The sequence below is a fragment of the Phalacrocorax carbo genome, chromosome 7, assembly GCF_963921805.1.
Source record: "Phalacrocorax carbo chromosome 7, bPhaCar2.1, whole genome shotgun sequence".
In the NCBI taxonomy this organism is placed as follows: domain Eukaryota; kingdom Metazoa; phylum Chordata; class Aves; order Suliformes; family Phalacrocoracidae; genus Phalacrocorax; species Phalacrocorax carbo.
In genome coordinates this window covers 39354167-39380270 of record NC_087519.1, presented here as the reverse complement: position 1 = coordinate 39380270, position 26104 = coordinate 39354167, and the positions used below count along the sequence as shown (strand labels likewise).

Here is a 26104-nt window from a genome sequence, read left to right as displayed (position 1 = left end):
TGATTGCATAATTACATTCTGCTACAGTGTAATTTGGTTATGGAGGTAATTAAATGGATCAAGGTCAGCAGTAGGGCTCAGGACACAAGGGGGGGAAGAAAAGGCTGAGAACTTTTTAGTGCAGAATATCACGTTGTTGGTGTCTGTGGCAGCTCAGGTTAGTTTTTGTGGCCCTACTGCTTGTTCCTCTAGCCTCACAGGCAAGATGTGATGCATGGCTTTTCCCATGGTGGTGGGGTGGCCAGCAGCAGCACCACGCTAGGCTGGCTGGTGGGATGCAAGCGGTCGGTTTGTTTGAAAAGCCGGCTTGCCTTCCTTGCAGAGCCGTTCCACAGGACTCCCTGAAGATGCCTGAACCTGATGCCTGTGTCACTGGGGGCTTTGGGATAGATCTCAACTGGAAAGCAGAAGATTTGTAACTCTTGGAGCAGTTGGCTTCTGAAAGAGCTTTGCACTATGAGTTGTGAGGGAAAGAAATCAGAGGGTTGTAAATGGAGCTTTGTTGAGAACTGGTGTTGTGCAGTAGCAAGGACTGGATCAAATAATTCAGGGACCCTCTTCCACACAGCATTCTCTCTGTCCTGCTGCGTTGGAGCATGGGCTGTGCTGCACCACGGCAGCTGCTTCACAGCTACGGACATTACTGGGTGCACAGACTTTTTTTTCCCGATCACAAAACTGGGGAAAGAAGGAACAAAAGGCTTTAGTGTACATCAAGACTAGTAAAAGTGAATGTACATCCCTCAGAACAGTAACTAAGTCATGCAACAAAGTTTATGAAAGTTGAGCCCTTCAGGACAACCTAGTCTTTCTACAGGCTTCCAGAGCCTGATATGAATAAATAATTTAATGGCTATTAATGTGAATGCTGCTGATTTTGAATCTCAGTTCCTACCGTATTAAACCCTACAGCCAGCTCTGCCCTTAAGGAACATTCTTTGTGCAAGGGCTTTGTATCCATGCAAATGTTATCTGCACCCTCTGAAGAGGCTAGAGCTAAAAAATGGCTTTTGAAAATGTGTAGCGCCAGGATTATCACGCCTCGTTTTTTATCAAATTTACGCTAACGAAAAAAACAAAAGAACAAAACCCAAGACTTTTCAATATCAAAGTTAAATTCAGAAAGCAGACTTTTTAAAGCATCCTTGTCACTTGAAAGCTTATTTTTTATGACCAGCTTAAAAAGCAAAATCTCACAGCTCTCATTATTTTTCTCTTGTGCCTCACATGCCTCATGTTTTTTTACTGCCCTCTTCTAAGTAAAATGATACCCATGGTGCTCTTACTGTCTGTGTATCCTCTAAGCGCACAGGCTTCTTGCATGTATTTCTGTGTGTATTAGCAGTTTGCTAATATGCTTTGGTTAGGTCAGCAGAGATGCAGTAGAGTAAAACGAGTAAATAAAGTCCAATGATTTTATAAGCATTCTGCCACTTGCCGGATTGAATTTCTGCTTCACAGGTTTTCACCTTCCAAATGCTTTCATGTTGTGAAATATGCTGACAGTTGTTCATGGCTACACTACTTGTTACCCTGTGTGATGGATTTGGACAGGGTGGGACACTGTGTGCCTGTTGCTGACCCCAACACCATAGGCTATAGAGGCAGAAGTGGCTCTTCAGGTCCATTAGTATGAATACATCATCAGATAACAGAGTTTTTCTAAATCATTCTGCTTGCATGAAGTCACTGCCTTTGGCTGATTTAAATCAGACACTTTGGGACAGGTTATCTTTCTGTCTTTTTATCCTAGCACCAGAAGTTATGTTCCCACAGGACTTCTAATCTTCATTTCCCTTGTTATGAAAGTGATCATATCCATTTTAATTGAAACATTCATGAATCAGTGTTTATTCCTTGAACAGAATGTGTTGTCCAGCTTTAGTGATTCTTAGAGGATCCGGTTCCGCTCTTGTTGCTTCACTAATGATTCAGGACTTACCATTGATGAAAACATGAAAACTATGAAATATTGTGGATGATAAAGGACTGTTATGCCTATGAGCAAATGGTTTCTCTTTTGTGTTTGGGTTTTTTTGTTGTTGTTTTTTTTTCCTCCCCGTTCTGGTGTAGCACAAAAGAAAGCAGTAACGACACGTTCCTTCTTCAGTGATATAGTCAGGACAGCCCTGAGGTTTCCTTCCCCCTCTCAAGGAGTTTGCTAGAACAGATGAACAATATTTCTTTAAAATTTATCATGCTAAGAAAAATATTTTCAGACCTCTGAATGATCCAGCTGTGACATGTAGTAAACTCCAGGCTTTCTGCAAGCAACGTACTGAGATTCGAATAGGCAGGCTTAACAACTGACGTTTTTTGTTATTGTTGCTAATGTAGCTGTTGCTCTTTGCAGATGTTGATGGTAAGTGCTTTTCTGAAGGCTTGTTGTTCCTATATCCAGTGTGTCTGTGAGACATTCCAGATTGCAAAGGAACAATCTGAAGTGCAAACTCTGCACGACAGGAGAAGAGGACCTTGTGTACAGCCACCACCCAGGTTACAGCATGCTGCTCACTTCCCTGTTTTCCAGTGTGTGTTTAGATCAGAGTGTCCACAGGGCCCTTGGCTCCTTTTAAGGATCACCAATGTGCAGTAGGTCACTGGCATTTCACATCTGTCACATGCCTACTTTATTATACCCCGTTGCAGTAAGCCAACTATCCCAGACGTCTCTGGGATTAGTGTTTTAGGTCAGATCAGGACTGCACTTTTGGAGCAATCCCTCCAGTCTCCCTCACATACAGCTCTTCGGTTTGTACCACAGAGTGATCTTATGCTGTGCAAACTAGATTCCTTTTGGATGCAGCTCAACTGAAGGGAGTGCCCACAGAGTGCCAGGTATTCAAACCTTGGGACCAGGTGGCAGCCCGACCAGACTGAACCCATCCTGAAATGTGTACAGTGCGAGTGTCACGCTCTTGCCATCAACAGTTCCACTCCATGCATTTGGTCCTGCACAGCCTCTGTAAAACAAAATCAGCTGAGATTGCATGCTGCAAGAAGTAGCTACAAATAGGAAACAGCAATTTTTAACTCTGTATTGCTTTGTTGATGTATTTTGGGTCATATAATTTAAAGACAGTTGCACAGTCTTCTGTATACTAGTAACACAGTAAAATGGTCTCCTGCTTCCAAATAGAGTTAGTGTATTATATTACTCTCTCTAGAGTGACTGTATTATCTTAGATTGGAAGTTGCAGTCATTAGTTGGCTTCTGAACAGGATCAGATGCCAAAGCTAATCTGAGTTCTCTATCAAAGTGTGCAACAAAGTGAAAAATGTCACTATAGCCACTACTGCAAAATCCCTGAAGATATACTTCCATCTGCCTGATTCCTGGGAAGTAAAGCATCAATGACAATGGGTCACTTGGCTGCATATGCTGGAACAGTCACATCTAGGCTGTGGTGTAGTTCAGGTCCATTCAAAATGTTTGTGCATTGTACACAGGTTATTTCACGTCAAAAGGAAACTAATGTCAGGTCGTCAGCACGTATGTATCGTGGAAAGCTATTCAAGGTATAAATAAGCCCAATCTTTTCTGTGAAGTTGTTTAGGGCGGTGAGATTTGTCAACTCTTTCAAGCTATGCAGAAATACTGCGGTCAATATGTGGATGGGACTTCTGTCACGGCAGAGTTGGCTGATTTTCTGAATTCCCAGAAAACAAATTAACAAAGGGCTGTCTGCACTTCATACCAAACACTTTTCTTTCTCCTTTCTTTCTCTCTCAAAACTGTTCTGAGGAGCTGGAGGTGCATTCATTCCTCAACCAACTGAATACCCCTTTGTTGTATACAACCAAAGACAGGCCCTTCATACACAATGAGCAATTTAAAGAATATTAAATGGGACACTAGCCCAGAGTGTCTGGCGCAAGGACACACAGCCTGGAGGAGTCAGGGCCAGTGGAGGAGCCTGCTCTCAGGAGTTAAAATCCAGTGCCTCAGTTACGTGACAGGTGTTCACCAGCAAGCTCTCTCCACTCGCAGTAAATGATGCTCAGGATCAACAGAAATATACTGGCAGGCCCTCTTCACACTCTTCCTTTACAGCATGTACCCACCTTCACTGGTGTTTGGGATGATGAGCAGAGGGGTTTGAAGTGTGGGACATGTGGTTTGCTCGGCTGAGGGAAAGCAGCCCCCAGCAGAGGTGGGTCAGACACCTCAGGGTCGCCCTGGCAGGTTTCAAGGAAGCACCATTGTCCTTTTTTGCTGGCTTTGTCAGCAGAAACATTGCTGGAACCCAGGCTTTGAGGCACAGATCTTGGTGGTTTCCCTTTGGCTCTTCCAGTGGGCAGCAGAGCTGGCCTCCACCCAAGAATATGCCATGATCCTTTCCTTTTCTCTGTGTAGGTGCCACAGCAGCTGGTACAAGGGGGAGGGAAAAGCCACATAAATTGTTACACTTCATAACATTTCGTCTTGGTAGTAAGATCCTGCCTGTCCAACACCACTTCACCCCAACCTCAGCTGATGCTTTAGACCACAGGGCTTACTGTTAATTGGCCAGTTGTAGCCAGCCTGTCAGTAAGCTGTCAAAATATTAATAATCTAGCACCACTCATTTTCAGGATGGAAGTCTTAGCAGCAAATAAATTGAATTTCCAGCCCTGGTCCTGACAGCTCTGAAATTGGTTAGATGCAGGAGAGATCTTTCCAACATTAGGAAAGATAGTGAGAATGCTGGAGATGGTGCGTTTCCACTGAGTCTCGCTGTTTGAATTTAAGAGTCAAAGCAAAGAGGCTATCTCAGTACATCCGCAGCTTATGGTTGTAATAGGCCTGGTATGCTCCTTGGCAAGTCATCTTATCTTCTGCCCATGTGACATGTTACTTCAAAAAATGAACTACCCAGAAAATTGGGCTAAGGCCATTTTCTTTCTTCGGACCTGTACTTCGTGCCGGGCTGTACCATCGGGTAAGAACAAGCACAGTTTTCTCTGAGTGCTAAAACACTGTCCACCAGAGACTCTGCCTTATAAGGACTGGGACTCACTTGCAGTCCCCTTCTTCCTGACATTGTTATAACTGCATTATTTCAGTTATATCAGGAAGAGAGGGCTTTTGCCTAAGCAATTGAAGTTGAACCCGAGGGAAATAAGTTTCTCTACTAGCTCTGACACCTCTTGTTTTACAGAACACCCAGCAAGCCAGTTGGTCTTTCGGCGCTCAGGTTCTCAGCACAAAAAATGTAGCAAGCAAGAGGTCTTCCCTGTACTCCTGTCATGGTAAGGGCATTTTTATTAAATGCCCAAAGCATTCGTACTCTGGTTTGAGCTTTTAAGGATAATTTTAATATAAATAATAGTACGATAAATCTAATTTTCACTGCAAATTTTCCACTGAGATTTCTTTTGACTATCAGAAGAAAATAGTGTCATGTTTATAAATGCATAATCATTATTTTAGTTTATGCATTGTTATTATTATCCACCGTAATAAAAATAGCAATATTGCAAAAGTAACCAAAGACCACAGATCAATTTATTGTGCCCTCTGCTCAGGCTCAAACTGATGCCAAGAAACTCTCTCTGGCCCCATAGAGAGATCACAGGTTCAAAGCATCCCATCTGGCTGTGTTCCTAGTGTTATTACATCATTATTTTTCTTCATAGTTAGTTCAGGCTTTAGCAGATGAAGCAGTACAATGCTAATTTAGGAAATCTATTTTTCTTGTGCGCATCTTATGTGCAGCAAACATAACTTCATCTTTTCCCATCTTGTCTCATGATCATATCTCTGAATGCAAAGATGTATTTCTGGATACTGTTTTGGAGTAAGCAGAGTTGATAACATTGTTACTGATTTCAGACACTTTGTCAGAAAAACAGAAGGTAGAGAAGACAATGGATGAGTTGGGATTCCCAGGTTAGAAATTATCCTGGGGTTTCACCAGATCCCCAGGCTGCCAGGAATGCAACACCAGAGACAATGCTGTCAGAAAATCCCATTCGTAGGAAGCAGTTGCTTTCGTAGACCAGTAATGCTGAACTGGATGGGCCAAGTGCCATGTGAATAAGCTATGCTGCCATCACTACTCCAGTTCATAACAGCTCCAAATTTTAAAAGGCTTTAAAATGCCAGCTTGAAATTAAGATCCAAAATTAAAGAATAAATAGATCAATTAAAATCCAAATATACCTTACATTTTAAAGAGAAGGGATGAAAATTTATTCCATCCATTCCAACCATGAATTCAAAGTTTGGATCCATCATTAAGGAAAACTGAAGCAAAAGGAAAAGTATGTTACTAGCTCTGTGTGCCCCAGCAGTGAGTTTCTTGATGCGCAGCCTTCCCCAGGTAACACTGTACACAGAGCTGTGCAGTTTTTGGTACCCAGCTCTTACTCCTGGAGCCTGCTCTCTCACCCAGCCTTCCCAGGCTCCCCAGGGAGGTATGGAAGTGAGCAGCCTGGCTTGAAGAGCCATCCAGAGTTATGTTCTTGTCAGCACTCATTAACTTGAAAGCTGTGTTCCTATCAGGATTGCATGAGCACCTCGCCAAAGGCCAATGCAGTGAATTTGGGCACTTTTATCTTTATGCTCACTTGGTAAAAATGTGCCTGCACTGTGGACAGGCCAAGAGCTGAAAGCAGAGGAACACAGTACTGAGGTATGGTGGGATGGGCAGGTCTGAATTTGGATCCCCAAAGCTCACTGGGTTCACCTGCTTTGCAGCCAAGTGTGAGACCATAGCTCATGTGGATCTCTATGAGCTCGTTTTGATCTAGGTAACGAGTTAGCCAGGGCAGAATGGAGCTCAGCGTGTCTTGCAGAACCTGCCGTGGGTTTTGTCAAGACTCTGCTGTGTGCCCAGGCAGATGTCCTTGCTGCTGCAGGGTTGTCTTGGGCACGTCCATGCTGCAATCACACCTTTGTCTCCAGCATTCACAAACTTCCTCTGTGGTCACATGGATAATTTAATCAGTCCTTGAATGTGGAGAGGTGCTTTAGGTATAAAGATCTGCAGCTTAATTACAGAGGCTTGTCCAGCACTTGATTTTTTCACCTGTCCAGGAATACTGGGCCAGCTCGCAAGACTTAGAAGGCCTGCATTCCACCTCTTGCTTGGGTGTTTTAAAATTGAGCCAACTGAACAAATATGTGCCATGAGCACAGAGAGTTCCCACAGAAGTGAGGGCAGATAGCCCTCTAGTTATATTTTTCAGAGACAGTAAGTTAGATTGCTTGTTAAAGCTGCTTATCAGCTTCCAGAGCTGGGGAAGAAACCTGCATGGATTTGTTGGAAAATGTGCTCCCTCCAACCAACAGATGGTCCAGGTGGAGTCAGAATACTTGCAGATACCATATTGTCTCATCAAGTGAATCTCTGCTCTGCAGCAGGGCTGTATACTCCCATGTAGCAGCTTGTTATTTTAAAACATACCTGCTCTCTTCTACTTCTAAAAGGCCACCAAGAAGACTTGTCACCAGTCTTTTATGGAGCTAGAAGGGGGAGGAAAAGTGGAGTGTGAACAGTAGAATATCACCTGCCATCTGGACAAAGATCTGATGAGATGTAAAGTTTGGATGCACATTTGCGGTTCTTGATCACATGCCAAGAGAGAGCTCAGCTACAATTATTTTAAGGCATTTCCAGACAATTGCAACCCTAGGTCATGGAAGAAGCTACACTGAGGCAGGAGGACGCTGAACTCTATCAGGCTGTGCACAAGGCATCGTTGCCTGTGGAAAGCTGCTGTGGTCTGCATAGGGCTTATCCTGTGAAAAGGACCTATGTGGTTCAAGACCTGTCCTGGGAATAGAAGCATGCCAGGTGTGCTATGGTATGAGATTTGTGGTCACAGATTCTTAGATAGTCAAATACATGTTTAGTCTCTGAGCTTCCACAGAGTTGGGCATTTGCATTTCATCTGGGAGCCCAAATGTCTTTGAGAATCTGGTGTCTTTGTTTATCCATACGGGTCTAGGTGCACTGATACCAACGCCAAACTTCTCAGTGCTGTTGACATCAGAGGGGTGGTGATTAAACCCTGCTCTGGCTGAGGTCAGTGGGGAATGTAGAATGGGCTTTACTGGGTAAAGAGCACCATAAAGCAGATTCCCTTATGCAGTGCCATCCTTTCCCCTGGGATGGAGCAGTACTTATACAGACATAGTGAACACAGTCCAATTGTTCTGTGGTCTGTCTCTGCAGCCATGATGAAATGCCACTGCTGGTAGCTGTGATGATATTTATGATTACTACTTGATATGTTTTAAATGACTTGATGAGCTCTAAGTATTACCACTAACATCAGTAAGTATCCTGAGCCAGATTCTCTGGGAGGAAAGCCTTGCCATGCCATAGGCTTTGGTGCAGTTTAGTGCTTCTATCCTATCTGAAGATCTGCCTCAGTAATTGTGCAGAACATAAAGGAGAAACCCATAAGTGCTGTAAACAAAGGAAAACTGTTACTCTGGGAGTGTGTTAGTTAGATATTTCAACACTCATAATTAACACCCCTTTCCTAAACCATGGCACAAACTACTTGCAAAATGGGCTTTTTCTTTTATTGCTGCTAGTTTCAATGACTAAATTTATAAAGTCATTAGGTTTGTGTGTGGATGTGTATATTTGCTATTCTCCTTTGGGTTATAATGAAAGGGGATCTTGAGGGGGGGGGGGGAAAAAGAGATCTTTATTTATCTGGTAATTTTGAGAATGTTTGTAGGGAAATGCCAAGCAATACAAAGAAGTGGTCTAGTCTGGGGATACACTGAGTGAGCAGCTGGGTTTGAATACAACAGCTAGTGACAGTCTTCTGCTGGCTTCCTGGCTGTCCCTGAGCATTGCACATGGAAACCTGTCACCATTTCTGCCATGGTCTGGGGACATCAGGGGCTATTGTGCCAGTCAGAGTTTGGTCTAAACAAGTTTAGACCAAACAAGGGAGCAAATTGCTCGCTCATGTGATCAGTACCCAGGAGCACCATGCTGTTGCTTATGGTGGGACCCTTTCTGTGCACCTCCTGGCTGAGGATGCTCGGGGTGCCAGCAGCAGTGATGCTCACAGCCTGGTAGAGGCAGGGGCTGGCACTGTTCTCACTTGCTCGGAGCAGCACCAGGGCTGTCTACTGCCCTGGCAGCACTATGCCTGCGCTGGGGCTGTGGCACCATTGGATTGGCATTTGTTGAAGGAGCTGAGACATCTAAGGGTGGCAGTGTGTTCCCTGAATGCCCTGCAGCCTCACGTCCACAGGTTTGCCAGTGATGCTTCTCCACTGACATTTGTGGAGCTTCTCCAGCTTTACAGAAGTGCAAAGAAGAGTCCAATCAAAACTTACTATGTTCAAGGTCAAGAGCGTGGGTTAGATTTACCTGACCAGGGCAGGTGAAAGCTGAGGTAGATTAGAAAAAAAATCTGTCCTCTCACAAATCGCCCCCAGCCTGCGCCAGGGAGGGGGGCAGGTGGGGCAAGACATTCCCAACACCTTCCTGAAGGACCAGATTGGACCAAGTGATACAGAGATTGGGTTGCGCCTGGAAGTCCCATCCACATTTCCATCTGCACGTGGCAGGAGACACTACTGGGATCAAGGATACATGAAACATCTTGTTTTTCTATACCAGAAATAGCTTTTGGGGCAATCTATGGTATCTTACATGCTCCCTGTACAGGTCTGACACACTGAATCCCCCCCAAATGGCATTTGCATGCATTTAGCTCCCTTGTTTGATTCCACGTGTCATTGAATATGGTCTCCCTAATTGTCTGTGTGATAGCTACCATTTTATTTTTTTCTAGACTATGCAATTTCCAGTAAAACCGGAGTTAGCACAAACCAGCCCTATGTTTGTTTTTCAAAGCAAATCTAATTACTCTTCTTACTGGAATTGCCTTTTATTCAAGGGATTGGATTGAGATACAGAAAACAAGTTGCAGGCAGATGCAAATCATTTTGCATGTAAATTACTAACATTTCTTTTACAAATATTTCATGCAGGTTTTTAGTTTAATGATTAAAAAAAGATCTGCTTTTTGAAACTGCTTTCAGTAATATCTATAGACAATTAACAAAATGCCTCAGACTCTAAATCTCCAAATAGTAAACAAATAAATGTATTTACTTGTATGCAAAAATAATTTAGTCAAAGACATGTATTTCACATGAAGACAAAAACAGGCAAGTTTCCTTTTTTTTTCTCCAAATCACAAGCATACTTTTTAATGAGGAGAACTGGTGGGTTTTCCAAGTGAGTTGAGTTTATGATGGTGCTGACAAGGGACCAAGAGCTCTATGGAGTTTGTACAGAAAAGAGAGCCATGATTTATTTCTTTGTTTAAAGACTGAAAAAAGACCAGTGGTTAAAAGATGAAGCCATCTGTCCTCTCAGTGTCTTGTATCTGGTCATGCTATTTCTGTCAAAGAGAGATTTGGGAAAATAATTGAGTGGGGTTCATTACAAGCCTGTTTCAAAAGGACCCTGCTCCAAGTGAGAGGATGAAGTGTGTGCTCTTGAGCCCAGGGCTTACCATACCATTACCTCTGGAGGAGGATGTCGTTATGTCCCATCAGAAGCATGTGGGGGACACAGCCTGAGGATGCCTTTGCTGGTTTTACCCACTCTTTATCTGTGGGATGAAGAGAAAGCATTTGACTCCAGGTGTCTGACCATCTAGCACATATCATCAACACTGAATTAATCCTAAAAAACAAAACAAAAAAAGCTTGCCTGCCCCAGAGGTCTGGCTAATAACTCAGTCATTTTCCAAAAATACCTTCAGTTATCTCAGATTTCAGTCTGTGCAGCAGTGGCTGCTAAGAACTGCTTTATTAGTGTGAAGCCTGTTAAGCTTACCTGCACTTTCCTCTTTCTTCCTGTCTCTTCTCAACTGGGAACTGTAGTTCCCACCTGATTCGACATAATTGCCACAATTAATTTTGGCAGTAAAGCTTCTAGAGAGTTTCTGCCATTAATATCCCAAGAGCCTTTTGTTATTGGTAGCCCCAAATCCATCAGCAAGAGGCACACGCAGAAACAATGTAGCTGAAAGCTGGACGTTGGCCACCAAGAAGTTATCAGTAAAGGTTAAATGTAAGGGTTTGCACATTAAACTGATTTAGCGGACACTCCAAATATCCCCAGGGGGTGCTTGGGAGAGTGGCCTGTGTCCTGCTTGTCTGTCCCATCTCCTTTCTGGTCAGCTGGCTTTTCCTTCTCCATCTCCTTGCTCTTTGTGCCATGCCTGCACGCGGTAGTGCCCACACCAAAGATCTCTGGTGCTCAAACCTGCCAAGACTGTCAATTTGGTGGTAGGATGAATTGCATCCTGGTGTGCATTTGTCCCTACATGGCACAGTGGGACACTAGCTGTTGCTGGAGAGGTGATATACATAAGAGGAAGGCTAATAATAATGAATAAAAATTACATTATTTAACTAGAACATAGCTGTCAAATCTGTGGGGTTTCTAAACTGCCAAATGGACAGAGCTGGGATGTTTCTTGGTGGTGTTGCCATGGTTAGTGTCCTGAAGTGCTATTTCAATTGTGGGGGCTGAAGAATCAGCCAGCCAACTCACAAAAACAATGGGACAGTTTGCTTGTGGGGGAGCTTAAACATTTCAAGGAAATAACTATTTTTAATTTAGTTTGCTTAAATCTTCATTAGGTTGATGTCTTTAAATATATTTGCTTTAAAATAATATAATAATTTTGCTGCTTTGTTGGTACAAGTGGGTATACAATATGGCATCTGCTTTTATGAACTGCTGCCTGTCATGAAATATTATACTGCAGTAATTTTAAAATAGATATTTATCTGAAAACTTGGTTTTCAATGACTTTTAAATAAAATCTACATTTTTTTCTTTCTGAAACATTTTCAAAAGGCATTAGTTTTTATATTTCTTCTTCATTCCAAATAAAAAGTCTTTGTTCCACGCTGAAATTAAAACAGGCACTGAAGATCCAGCTATGTCATGCACAGTAGATTCCTGTTTTGGTCAAGTTGGTAGCTATCCTTCACAGCCTACCAACTTTTCAGTCCCCCTAAAGGAAATTTCCGTGATAAGTTTTTATTAAAGGGTAACCAATGCATGGGAAAGGGGATTGAGTTGTCCAGTTTGCTTTTAGGGATGCTCTTTGTCGTGGGGTTTGCTGCCTGGCTGGGCCTGATGCCAAGGAGAGCCCCCGAGCCAGTCAGTCGGTCGCAGGCAGCTGCTGCAAACTGCCCGGCTCCCCAGTGAGCTGCGTCTTCCAAGGCAAGACAAAGCCTGGAGATAAAGAGCAGATTTAGGGAGCACTTAAACACTGATCTTTTGGGAAGCTACTTCAAACACTGTTTTATAGTGCTCTAAGTCATCTAGATCTCTCTTAACTTGTTTCACTCTCTTCCTAAAATATTTATTTCTCCAGCAAGGAAGACTCCTTCAGATAGGGCAAAATGACCGGTTGGGCTGATGGTGTTTTTATCTGTGTGGCATTAATGATTGATGCAAACATCATGTGTGCAGTACAGCTTTGTGCTTTCTGCTACGCTTTATCTTCTGTGGCTTCAAGCCTGCCTGGCTCCGTAGCTCTATTGCGCGCTGGATTTATTGTCAGACCAGCAACGCTTTATATAACCCCCAAAGCACTTGGGAATGCATACCTCAGAGTTGCTGAATGTTCAAAATGTTCACTCTTAAATGAGGTCTGCAGTAAATATGTATCATTACTCCAGACACTTTGCCCAGATGTTGATCATGGGTTTTCCATTAGCAAGGTGGGAGATGCTCCCAAGGACTTCTGAGTGTCAAGGGCTTGGGTGAGGGCATTGCTCGCCTGTAGCAGCACCTGCCTTCACTCACAGGGCTCTGAGATACCTTGTCTGGGTCCTAGAAAAAGGGATTTTCTTCTGTTAAAACAGGTTTTTTTCAGAAAACATATATTCACTGTGGCTTGAGCTCTTTTTGCAAGAATGTCATAGTTTTAAGGAACCCAGTGGGAGAATTTGTTCAGTGAGGATGAATTTTCTGCTCAAAATCAAAGTATGGGGGAAAAAAACCAACCCACCAACAACCACATCTGCCTCAATGAAGTCCCCTGGTGAGCCAACTCTTTTAAAAGAGGTTTCATATTTCCCTGTTGTTGAAAATCTTGAAAAGTTATGGAACATGACAGGTTTTGGTCCACAGTTGGGTATAGTTTCCTCCTTGAGACTTTATGCAAAGCCAGCATAAGTGGCAAAGGTACAGCCACCCCCACAGCTGGCACAGGCTCAGGGGATGTCTTGGACAGCCCCATGTGTCCTCTGTTCCTGGGCAGGTGTGGGACACGTTCTCAGTATATGAAGAAATACTTGTGTCAGAAATCTGTAAAATTACTTCTTTCTCTTTGCTGAAAGATTTACAGGCTTTGTGGCAGCATTTCCTCCCATTGCTTTTGAAAAATAAATAAATTGTTTGCTTGCTTTTGTACCCCCGTTTCTCTAAATCCACTTAAATGACCCTGATAAACTGCCCTTTGCCCATAAAAATTTGAAGAAGCCTCAATGTTTTAGACAACGACCATTGCACATTTCTTGCCCATCACAGGGAAGGTAAGAGCATAGCTGGGGGAGGCACTGGGAGCAGCAGATGAGCAGCAAGGCTGTCTCTTTGCTTCCGAGCTCTCTTTTTTGCTTAGTATTTCAAGAAAAATCTTGACAAATTCCTTATTTTTCCTGCATATTTTTCAAGCCACTTCACTGTAGGCTGTTTTGCAAACCACAACTGTGCTAGGGAAGGAGAGCCTTCTCTTTTCACTGGGGGGTTTTCTAGATATATATTATTGCTGGGAGCTGGTATTGCTGATGCCTGTTTTTTCTATTGTTAAACTAACTGCAATGCGTGACCGCCGTGTATCACTCAGTGATGCCTAATTTAGGAGATTAGTGATAATTCCTGCCATTGCTTTTTCTTCTCTCTCTCACTGCAGGATGTTTTCACACCAGAGTGCAAATTTAAGGAATCTGTCTTTGAAAACTACTACGTTATTTATTCTTCCACGCTGTACCGACAGCAAGAATCCGGCCGAGCGTGGTTCCTGGGACTCAATAAAGAAGGTCAAATTATGAAGGGAAACCGAGTGAAAAAAACCAAACCCTCATCACATTTTGTACCCAAACCCATTGAAGGTATGGAATCTGCCTGCTCCCTCCATCAGCGGGGTATGGGGGGGGGTTGCAACTGCAGATTTGGGGGCTTCCTGGATGGGGGTGTTGGGCTGCAAGACCAGAAAGCAAGGACAGTGTTTGTAACATTTCAAGAAGGTGCTGGGCAGCACTGGTAGCATTTCATCTGCTTTACTTCCCATGTAAAAAACTTTGCACATCATCCCAAAGGGGTTTCTCAGCTTTGGGTTGCTAGAGGATAAATTTAAAAGCCCAGCAACATGAGAACTTGCTGGGAAAGGAAAGCAGCCCTCAAGCAGCCAGCAGCAGGGGTCTCTGGTGATTTTCCCAACTCATTCAGTGGGTTTCCAGTCCCATGCAGAGACAGTAGAGATAGGTTTTATCTCACCTGATTTTAGACTTCAAGACTGTGTTTATAGTAACAGGAGAGAAACGGGTCCTGCCAGCGCAGCTGTGGATGTACTTTATATGTTGACCCTAAGGTGACATAAATAGTTTTTTTTCTCATTTGTAAAGACATCAGAGTTAGTCACTGGGGGTAGAGAAACTTCTACCATAGGTCTCCAAAGTTAGATGAGGTGCTATCATGACATCTGTCTTCATCACAGCATGAGTGAAAGTCATGGAGTTGAAGTTTTGCCCCCTGTTGCTGACTGTACACTACTGAAGCGGGCCATGGGCTTGTGCCAGGGCATTGTGCTTTTTACAAGCTGGCCCCTGATAATGGAGAGATGTAGTGTGATGTAGTACTTAACAGGTACTAGCATGCTTTTGGAAACAAGGAGACCTCTTTTTTTTCTCTGGTTTGGAAACTTTTTGATCCTCAAACTAGGTACACCTTTCTGACCCCATCTTGGACCTATCAGTGGCCACCTCAGGGACACGGCAGCCTGGGGCTGACCTCAGCTGCGCAGTTCTGTGCCCCCTCTCACTACCCCCATGTTGGCTGTAGGGTCAGGGCTGGGCACATGGAGAGAAGGAATGAACTGATTGATCCTTTCCTGACAGGTACCACTCAGAAGTGGTGGAGGCCACAGCTAAGTCCATGCACTAGCAGCTGTTCCCAGCTAAGGCGCAGGGGCAGACGAGCGTGTGTGTGAGTGAAAGGCCAATTCAGAAAGGCAGGCTGAAATTATCTGTTGGACCACTGAAGCAAAGCACAATGAGAGAAATTCAGCTCAGCGTTCCCAGTATCAGTGGCCTTGCACAGGAGATGGGGATGTTGGAAGAGCAGAGAATGGCCTGGATCCTCTTGTCCTACGCTTGTTTTCAACAGCTTTTCTGCAGTCAGGAGCTTTTTCTTGTTTATCTGGAGCATTAGTAGGATTGGTGCCCTAAGTCCTCACTGAGTTTTGCTAAGGAACAGAGCCTGCTTCAGGCATGGGGTTGGTCACCAGCTTCTCTTCTGTCTCCTCCTCTCCTGCCTTGGCTGGGAGGAGAGCCTTTTGCAAGTACTAGCTTTCACAGCTGGATTTCCAGCTCCTTCTGGTATTTATTTGCTGCCTGGCTGGATGTTGGGACTGATCAGTGGGTTCCTTTGAATCCAGGCATCTTGTTTGATGTAGCGTGCATGGCATCTTCTGAATGGCTCAATAGTTGTCTTCAGCATGCATTAAAATAGGCCATTCCTATGGCTTTCCTCATGGAAAGCCTTGAGTTAATAGAGGTGCCTGACCCACAGCGGAGTTCTCATTGCAGCAAATGCCGCTCTGGCTTTCATTTTAAAAAGCCCAGCCCAGACCGAGAGCTTCCCTTTCCTGCAGTTGCATCCTCCCACGCTTGCTTCAATCACAGCTGTCACATAACCTCCCGAGCGAGTGAGCACTTTGAAAGTTGGCAGCCAAATTAAGGGCTCCTCCACCCCTTCCCTCCTCCACATGCTTTGCAGTCAGCCTCCGTGAGCGCTGCTGCATCAAAGAGCTGGCAGTCTCCCAAGCCGAGGCACATGTCAGCTTCCCAAAGCATTCAGCTGTCTGGGACTGTGACTCCAGACAGAGGACCCTGTTCCCAAGCCTAAGATTCATTGTAGGTAGCAGAGGCTTGTGGGGAGGGTTGGAGTAAAACGCGGTCAGCTCCACGTGACTTCTCTGTGCTGCATACATCAAAGTCTCTGGGAGCAGAGCTTGCAAGCAGAGATGTTACAGAAAAGGGGCAATTCCTTCCCTGTTTTAACAGCTTCTTTCTCTTTGTCATGACTCTGGGGAAGCATTCAAAGCAGTCCCCTGCTATATTTGCATGTCCCTTCTGCTAAATGCTGTGGCACGCTCCCGTGTGTGGGCTTTGCTGCTTATTCAGGCCAGTACTTTGCAGCTTCCATCTGCAATAATGCACCCGGGTTTTCTTTTTCCACCACCAGCATTAGCCCTGCCACATGATGGCTGACACAGTAAAGTATGCAAGGAGGAATCTGGTCCCCTGGGAAGGAGAGGTGTTACATACATTGCTAGGAATCACTTCACCCACCACTTCAGTGGCAATTATCTCTGAGATTAAACTTCCCAGTTGTTTGCCACGTACAGAAAAATTATGCAGCAGCTTAGTGAAGAGAGCGCTCTCAGGGAAGGGCAACACAAAAAAGCCCAGATTGCCCTGGGAGCTCATTTGACTCCCATTGCTTCATCCTGCTTTGTGAATTCAGAAGTCCTGTCCCTTGAAGTTGCAAATGGGCAGTAAACTAATAAATAAATATGAAATACCCTTACAGATAATTTCTAGGGACTACATATGTGTACATACGGATATATATACAGTGGTAGCTATGTATGTATGTATGTTACTGATGGCTTTTAGCAGCTACAGCTTTATGCTGTGCTGATCCCACAGAGTGTTTTGAGCCCTGTAGATTGTCAGGATGCTAGAGGTGTTCTGTACAAAACTCTCTAGATATCAACTGGAAAAGTTTTGGGTTTTGGTTTAGTGTAGGAGAGATTTTTTTGGTTTAGTGTAGGATTTGTTTGTTTTTGGAGATAGTATTAAGCTTAATCAATATGAAAGCACAAAAAAACTTACTAAGTAATAACAGGGGAAACGTTAAGTTCTTCTCCCATCTGTGCACAGGCAAAGCCAAGGCAAACAGCCTGGCAGGCAGCAGCCGATGTACTGTGTGGTGCCAGTTTTGGTTAAAAACACACATACACAACACATATCTTTTGATATTTTTATTTCTGATCACTGATCATTCGAGCTAAATGAGCCCTTAAAGTGCAGACATATAGATTGAAGCAGACTGCACAAGAAATTAGCTTGACTATAATTGTCACTTAGACACCAAGCAGTCTTTTAAAGCAATTTCAGTCTCTTTAAGTGTCTGTAGTGATTAGTGCTAGACAAACACTACCATCCACAGTGCCTTTTGTTCTTTTAAATAACCAAATGATCTGAAACAATGGGAGACTTCTTCAGTCACTTAAGTGAGAATTTTATCAGATGCTTATTGTGGATGTGCTCTGTTATTTGTATTTCCTTCTCCTTGAAGACATCACTTCCAGATTGCTTTCCCAAAAGAGCTCCCTTTCGTCTCTCACCCGGCCCAAGCCAGGATGCATTTGGGGTGGCAAATCTGGCCAAAGAAAGCAGAAGACAACTCTTCCTCCATGTGAGTCAGAAGAGCTGCCCCTAACTCCAAACTCATGGTACTTCAGCCCTCATGACATGAACACATATCAGCTATGAAGGTGACCTGTTAATGACTAGTCTGATCCATTTATTACCACTGATGACTATCCGTGTGCAAGGAACAGCAGTCAGATCTTCCCCAGTGTGTTTTCCCAGGGATGCAGCACCCCAGTTTTGTTAAAGCAGAGTTGTTAGATGTTGCAAAGAAGTACAAGACACTGTTGAGTGGGAAGATGTGGTAGGCCTCGTGAAAATGCTTCAGAGGTATCACCTTAATCTACAAAACACCCTAATAAGTTATCTTTGAAAAAAAGAAGGACAAACCCCACACTCTTTATCAGGCTTTGTTAACACAGCTCCTCTTTTGGGTCTGTCTTTCAAGTGGGCAGGCTTTGGTATGTTTTCAATCCCACACTAACTCACTTGTTCATCTATTAAACTCCTAATCAACTTATTAGATGGCAAATGCAACGTATTTTAACCATGCTTTCGCTTGGCTTTTCGTCATCCTGTGTTGCGTTTCTTACCTGAACAAACTGTGATTCCATCTGGCAGTATCCTGCACACTTAGCTGCTAGTAGATGGAAGCTCAAATGTCTCTGAAATGCATCAGCTGGGACCAGGTTGAGAACACAGTAATTAGAGGCAGAAAACGAGGGTGCATAATCACTTGTTCCCTCCTGCCCCTTGCTGTTGCTCAAACAATTAATTCTCTCCACCCAAGCATTAGCTAATGCAGCCGCTACTGCAGAATCCAACACTCTGAGCTGTGGCATCCATCAAGGGAAGGGGCCCATCTCCCGGGCTGCCTGCCAGAGGATGTGTGTCAGGCCCTGCCCAGACACCAATCCAGGCTGCCATCAGGGCACGTTGCAATCCTGCCGGGCTAACGACCTGCCTATGTGCTAAACAGCAACTTGGGAAAAATTTTGTTCCTCCCGACTCACTAGGGTCTGGGGCAGGGAAAGCCAGGAGTGAAGCTGGATGGATGGGATATATCTAACATCCTTTAATAAGCTTTTCCCTGTATTCTAGAGAAAGGAAATGGAGTTTGTCGTATCCCTGGAACCTCCTCAACTAGCAGTGATGCCAGGTGAAAAATGCTAGGGTCAGGACACAAAATGGTGCCTGCTTCCCGAATTCAGGCAGTCCCTGATGCCCAGGGAAGCCTCACAGGGTGATTTCGGTTTCACTGTGTGGGTGGTGTGCCAGTGCCATGCCTGGGAAGCAGATATGAGGCTGGGATCCTGTGCCAGTGCGTAGGCGAGAGATGGAGCTTCTTCCTGGTGCCTGGGTGACAGGCAGCCCCCTCCGTGCCTTTGTCTTCAGGAAGGATGCACCCCACTGACCCCCTTCCCCCTTGCTTGTACCTCCAGTCTGTTCCTGCCTAATTAGGGAGTTGTTTCTTTGTGCAAAATTGTTTTCTTGTGCATGTGAATGGCAGGCACTGCTGGTTAGCAGGGAAGCAGGGAATCAAAAGCCGCAAGAACCTGACATGGGCATAGCTCCACTGCTGCTCACCCCCTTCCATTTGTGCCTGTGGCTCTTCAGCAGATCAAGCTAATGGCACCTTCCAATTAAAGCACAAATATGGATGTGTTGATTAGAATCTGGGACATAGGCGCTGATTATCTGATTGAAGCTCCAGAGCATTAGCTTGGTTTCCAGACATAAAGGGCTGTATTTGGCCTTGTGGGTGGCTGTGGGTGGGTGGCAGAAGCAAGGCAAAGCAGGGAGGGGACTCTTGTTCTAGCCAAATTGCTCATCCTTCCAAAGCTGCCTTGTGCTGTGTGCACCAGCAGACCTCCCAAGCGTCTGGGCATGCTGGCTGTCACACTGCTGCTAGTTTACCTTGGTACACATGACAGGGACAGAGTGTCTCCACACATACATGCACACGCAGGGACCCTGAACAGACTCATCAGTGTGTGCTGGTCCTGAACCACAAGGAATTAGTTTAGAGCCAGGAAGATCTGGGCTCTCACAACAGTCCATTTGCAAACGCCCCCCCTCCCTTCCCTGGTCCATGACTAACATCTCCACGCGTGAGTCACACTCAAGCTTCCTCAGTACAAGGAGTAACAAACTGCAGTCCAAGAGCTTATGTTGCACAACATGTCACACTGTCCTTAAAACCCCCACACATTTGCGGCTGTGTGCATACACAGCCGTGTGTCTGTGTGCACACACACACCTGTGTGTTGTTGTGCACATGGGTTTGCAGCCACTGCTGAGCTACGGCCGCCGCTCAGCACATGTGCACAAGCCTTTTGTGTAGGAGAATATCCAGGCGCTACCTTGTACATGATGCCATAAAAATACTGCATACACTGATACTGTAGGTGTATCTAAATACTGAAAATACACTTGTCCTATGCTGCTACAGATTTTTCTGGCACGGTCTGTTGGCACAGTGTGTCTGGTACAGAGGCTTTGACAGCTCTGACTGAAAAGCACAATGTGAGCAGCCTCCAGCCATTCCCCATGTCAGTGCTTGTATCATGCACTAGACTGGAAGATAAACTTGTAACTCCTGCCCTATTTGTTTACGGGGTACAGGGTTTCCTTAATTTTTAGCTGCAAATGTTTACTTCTGTAGCCTGATTTATATTTATTACTCTTTAGGCCTAGTTAGCAGCTCAACGTTTTTGCCCAAAGGCCATGGTGAGAGACAGGGAGCTGAAGAAAGGCAATGTGCCATGGTGCCGCTGCTGTGGGCTTTGCTCAGGCTCAGCCCTTGTGGTTAACATCTGGCCCAGCCTGATGGGGCATTGGGAGTGGATGCAGGTAAGACAAGCTTAGTACATGCAGCTGCCTGGAGGAAGAGCTCACAGAGGTCTCTCCAGCTCCAGCTTAGGATCAGAGAGGTCAGGGTGAAGAGAACACTGCACTTGAGACAGAACTTTGTGTATGGGACATCAGGGATGCTGGGGCAATGCCAGCACAAATACCCAACTCTGCTGGGCAACCATTACTCAGAGAATAAGGTTGGTCACAAAAGTGATGTGCATCCTCAGTGTCATCCAAAGGCTCTGCAGCTCAGGCTAAGAAATCACAAGGGCACAGGTTTTCCTAAGTTGTTAACCTTTTCATACTGTTCTTTAAGAGTTTGTTAGGTACTTTACTGTAACAGGCAAATTCACCATCACCAGATCGTTGAGTGACACTCACCAAGGTATGAGGGGCAGCTCAGCAGCTGAAGGGGGATGTGAGATCCCTTTTCCTTCTGTTGCCATCATGCTACACACTTTCCTTGCAGCATGCAGACAGCACTCATAGTCTGGGCAGCCGACGGGCAGTCCTGGCATTGCTCATCCTGGCCTAGATCCATGGGACAAGTCATTAATTTTCTCTTTTTTTTTCATTTTCATCAAAAAATGTCTCCAGTAGCAATAGCAGTTTGCAGAGCAATATCTACCTTGCAGCCACGCTGGGAGGCCCAGCTAGTGTGTGTTTAAACTGCTTTGAAAGCCTTGCATGAGAAATGCTCATTGGGAAAAGTAATACTTTTTCACTGCTCATATATTCAATGCAGTATCCCGTCTGTTAATACACAGTTGACTGCACTTTATCTCTGTCCTGTGTTGTAGCACACTGCTATAACTGTTTATCTAGCTAGGAGTAAAATGCAGAGCAATAATGTCATTTGCAGCCTGCCTCTAATTGCCAGGATTTATTTGCAAATCAGGGGAGGTTATAAATATAAGTGCTTACATCGCCTTTTTATATATGGGGTATTTTTTTTTCATTTCTTCAGATAATTTTTGAAATTTTCTTCTTGTTGATTACCCGGAACCAAAATGTGATGGGCTCTATACCCTGTGTTTAAGCTCTGTGCCATTGCTTGTGACGTGACAGCTTTACAAAATGAAGCTGCACACAATCATTTCTCTCTATCCTAATTTTTGCAAAGATCCGGGCGTGACATTTGCAGTCTGGACTTACCTCAAGTTCTCAACTCCAATGTGCCTGCCCTTGAGATGCCTCACTATTTCAATCACATCTGCACCTCACCACATTTGTGATGAGCTCATCAGAGATGGTCCCTTTGGTGTGAGACGCTGAGACGCTCAGCACGTGCCCCTGCTCTGGCACACCTCACACAGCAGAAGGACAGCCATGAGGACTTAGTCCACATGGTGAGTTGGCTAAATGGTTTATGCTGCACAGGACATGGGGATGTGCCGTGCCTTGGGCAGACATTGCCTTCTCAGGCTGTCTAGGCTAAGCAAGAACATTTTCATAGGGCACACATTGCTTAGCCAGAGTCTGGTGAGAAGGTGCCCTCCATCCGCCCTGTTCTCAGGTGCTGCCAGGTGACCACACAGAGCTGAGATGCTCCTGGCTTCTTGTCACTGAACTTATCCCCGTGTGTCTGCTCACGGCCTTGGCTGGCTGTCTTGATTTAGAGGGTTAAAAAATAAGAAGTGCTGAGAGCAGACCTCAGCTCTTGGCCAAAGGAACCAAATGGGCTTGAGTTACCACTTCCAGATCTAGAGCTTACTGCTCAGAAGGCTTGAATGACACAGATGCAAGTGTAGTTTTGATTCAAGGCTCTGAAGGGCTTCATGTTGGAGGGGACTCGGCAATTCTTTGGCCTGTTATTAGATGATAGTCAGCATCTTGAGACAATACATGATGCTGTGAACGCGAATGTTTATTTTTTTATATATGAATATAACATGAAAAAAAACAGTAAAGCACAGAAAACCTAGAAAGCCTCCTCTGTGAGAAAGGAGAAGATGCTTGTCTCTAGCTGTGCCATTGGGAAGATCCAGAGACAGAAGGAGGACCTGACTGGCAGCAAGGGCAGGTAAGAGATCCTGCTTGGTATCAGGATCTACTGCTGGGTCACTGAGGTTTCTGTAAGTGTGTGGGTGTGTGTATGTTTGTATTGGGGCTGGAATTTCATTCTCACATGCAAAGAACTAATTCATTATGGTCACTAATGTCTGTGGCTTCAGGGCTGTTAATGGGTATGTTTTCTGTTTGCAGTGTGCATGTACAGAGAGCCATCGCTGCATGAAATTGGAGAAAAACAAGGACGCTCAAGAAAAAGTTCAGGGACACCAACCATGAATGGAGGCAAAGTTGTTAACCAAGACTCGACATAGCTGACAAATACCCTCCCTTCTTCCAACTCCTCCCCTCCCACCCACCTACCCACCCCACCTGGCGAAACCTCACTGAGACGAAGACAACTGAGCAAGGCAGGACCTACTGGTAGTGGCTAGGAGTCCGAACTCCAGAATCTTTCTTTGTGTAGGACGAGGAAATCGAACCCCAGATCCTGCCTGTTGCAACGTTTTAAAAAACAAAAACAACAAAAAAATAGTGAAGAAAAAATGTTTTAAATCAGGACTCCATTAACATTTTCAAAAGCAAACTGTTTGCTCTGTGATCAAAGGGGGAAAAAAATCTCATCTCTGCATAATAATAATGATAACAACTAATAAATATAATAATAATAATAAAGATGATACCTTTAAAAATAAAACTAAGCTTTTGGAAAACTGAACTTAGCATATGATGTGCGAGAAACGTGGGAAACACAGCCTGGGACTGTGCTTTCTGTCTTATACTTTCACTTCACATTCACATCACTGGTTTTTTCCATCCCTGCTTCCCTGGGGATGGATGGGATTTTTCACAAAGCAGGAAAGGTAGAGATGGATTATGACTGTGTTTGCTCTGCTAGCAATAAAATATGGCCTGTCCAAATTAAGACAGTTATGGGCAACAAACTAGCTACTCTGTATTCAGCTTTTTTCATCTACGTTCAAACACTATGTAGTTATTTGTTGCTACTGTCACTGTGTGAGTTTGACCCAGGTCTGGCATTTTATGCCTTTTTATGATAATTATTTATATTTATAGGCTTGTTTTACTTTATTAGTTGCCAGGGGAATTTCAGAAATGGGTTTCTCAGGTCTCGCAGGATGAAGTGATCATATTTATTGGGGAAGAGCTAGAAGATAAAGGGAGGAAGGGATGGCTGCTTGCCTTAAAATACAAAACAGAGCAAGAAATGCTACTGAAATCTTTGCTGTCAGATGGAAATGATGAGGCATGTGCTATGTGAGGGGGTGGCAGGGATTTCAGTGATGGGAAGAAGGGTATGGGGAGGGAGTAGGTGGGGTGTGCAGAGCAGGGGGCAGCTGCAGGGGAATGTGGGTGGTTGTATGCTTCCAGCTGTGCCAGGGCGAGGAGATGCTGCCATTTCCTTCTAACAGCCAGGCTCTCCCTGTGTGTTAAGGCTCCACACACATCTCATTTTACACATGTTCAAAACCAAGACTACAAACCCCTCTAATCCAAACCCTTACTGTTGTCAAGCCCTTTATGGGGCAAGAACCATGGCGATGTTGCAGCAATCTGGGTATGGGGTGGGGAGGGGGAAGTGGGGGGTGGGAGGGGTGGTACATGTCTCACAAGTACCAGGGCTGCAGAGCCTGGAGAAGCACTTCAGAAGTAATGACTTCACAGATAGCGAATGGCAATGAAGAGTGTGACGGGGTGAGGCATGCCTAGTGCTGAGCCCACCCGCAGCAGCTAGGGCATTAGTGGGGATTTGCAAGTCTCTCCCTGTCAGGCACTTTCTCTCCTTGTAGTCTGGGAGTCAGTGGTGACCCACACACCCTCATTCCCATGGGTGGTACTGAAAAAGGACAACACGGGCAGATGCCCGTACACATTGACTTCAGTCTCTGACCTCTTTCAGCACCCAGGGCCTGCAGGCAGGAGCAGCAAATTGTAGAGGCAATAAAATTGCTGTTACAAAAAATGGGCAGTGCCCTGGCTGAGGTGCCAGGGAAGTTTTTGCTGCTCAGGCTGTGGTTATATCTTCTGAGAAAGGTGAAAAGCAAAATGAATAAGCAAATGCTGAGGGGCCTGGAGAGGGCTATCAGGTCAGAACGGTTTGTTATACAAGGGAAAATAGCCTAAAGCCTTGCTGTTACAAGCTGGGCAAGAGTGTTTGTCAGTCATAAATTATGGCATACATGAAATACCAAATACCACCTTAATCCTTGAGGCTTCTTTGCTATCACAGCCAATGCCTTAGCTGGCTGGTGCCTACATGCTGTGAACCTGCTGTGGCTGCAGGAGACAGCGAGTGCCTGGGCTGGCCATGATGCGCCCTACAAAGCAGCTGCTGTCCCATGGGCTTCCAGCCCCGTGACATGTGCCAGTGTCGGTGCACAGCAGGGCTTGGTGAGCAGCTCCATACAAACACAGAGCAAGCAGAGAAAACTAAGGAGAGCGCCAAATTTCAAGGTTACAGAAGACTCCCAGGATCAGCATGAAGGAATGAATTTCAAGCACATCCTTCTGTGTTTTGAAAAGCTGAAACCGTGAAATAAAGAGCCTCTTACCACGGCTCTGCTGCCTAAAGCTGCACTTATAGGCAGCTCCTCCATGCTATAGGGACACAGAGGGTGCCAGTGACTGCATGTCAACAGCAACAACCAACAGGGTTTATCTGGGGGTCCCAGTCTTGTCAGAGTGACTCCTGTCCAACTTAAAGCCCCCAGTCCCACAATGCTTGTGCAAGGTCACTAGTACATGTTCAAGTTGGGAACATACCCCATGCCCTTTCTGATACAATTCATTGCCTACATTTCAGCTCCCTCACAAACAAGAGAGCACCCCAAATTAAGTGGTGTGGGGTAGGAGCGCTCTTTACTCACTGGAGAGATGTATATTCAAAGAAATAGAGACTCAAGACCACCGTGTTGAGCTAGCAGGTCTCTGAACTAACCAAGCCACTAAACACCAAAGCCAAGGTTTAGGCACTGAATCATGGCCTTTCTCTGCTGCCCTCCGGGAGGGAAAGCCCAGCACCACCAACAGAAGACAGCATCCATGGCATGCCTTGGTACCACAAGCCTCTTCTGGCCTCAGCCATGGGCAACTTGCCATGGTCACTGATGTCATCTAAAGCATGAGAGACTGAATAATTGCTGTGACCTTGTGTGCAGGACACTCTGCTTAAGGGCCCAGAAAGCCATGGGCAACAGCAGATCCAGTCCTGCCATGTGTTTTTTTTTCTGTTGTGTGTCCCACTTACCAGTTCACACACTGGGCTTTTGCCTTGATAATTTTCTTCGGCCAAATTGCAAGAGTCCCTGGAAGTGCCACATTCAGGCCTAAAAGTCAAAATAATCTGCTCCTTTGGTCTGTTTGAGCTAATCACCTTCATGCGACACTCATTGGGCTGGCCTATAATGAGAGCTGATTAATCCTGCTCATACCCAGGGTCTGTGCTACTTCAGAGCAAGTCTTCTGCCATGTGTTGTAAGTGCTGGCTTTCCTTGCTGCTTGCTTAGCCCTGGCAAACCGTGAGCCACATATGGTGGCATAAACCATGATAAACCCCACACACAC

The 26104-nt window shown here is 45.0% G+C and overlaps 1 protein-coding gene across 3 annotated transcripts in view; it reads left to right on the top strand.

The window, feature by feature from the left end:
* Positions 1-23237, top strand: part of FGF12 (fibroblast growth factor 12) — a 238734-nt gene extending 215497 nt beyond the window's left edge. For all 3 annotated transcript variants that reach the window (XM_064457598.1, XM_064457596.1, XM_064457597.1), the window contains exons 4-5: positions 13909-14107; positions 22715-23237. In XM_064457598.1, coding sequence (XP_064313668.1) covers positions 13909-14107; positions 22715-22833 — 318 coding nt within the window. In that variant the 3' untranslated portion in view covers positions 22834-23237. The remainder of the gene's footprint in view (positions 1-13908; positions 14108-22714) is intronic.
* Positions 23238-26104: the final 2867 nt, after the last annotated feature.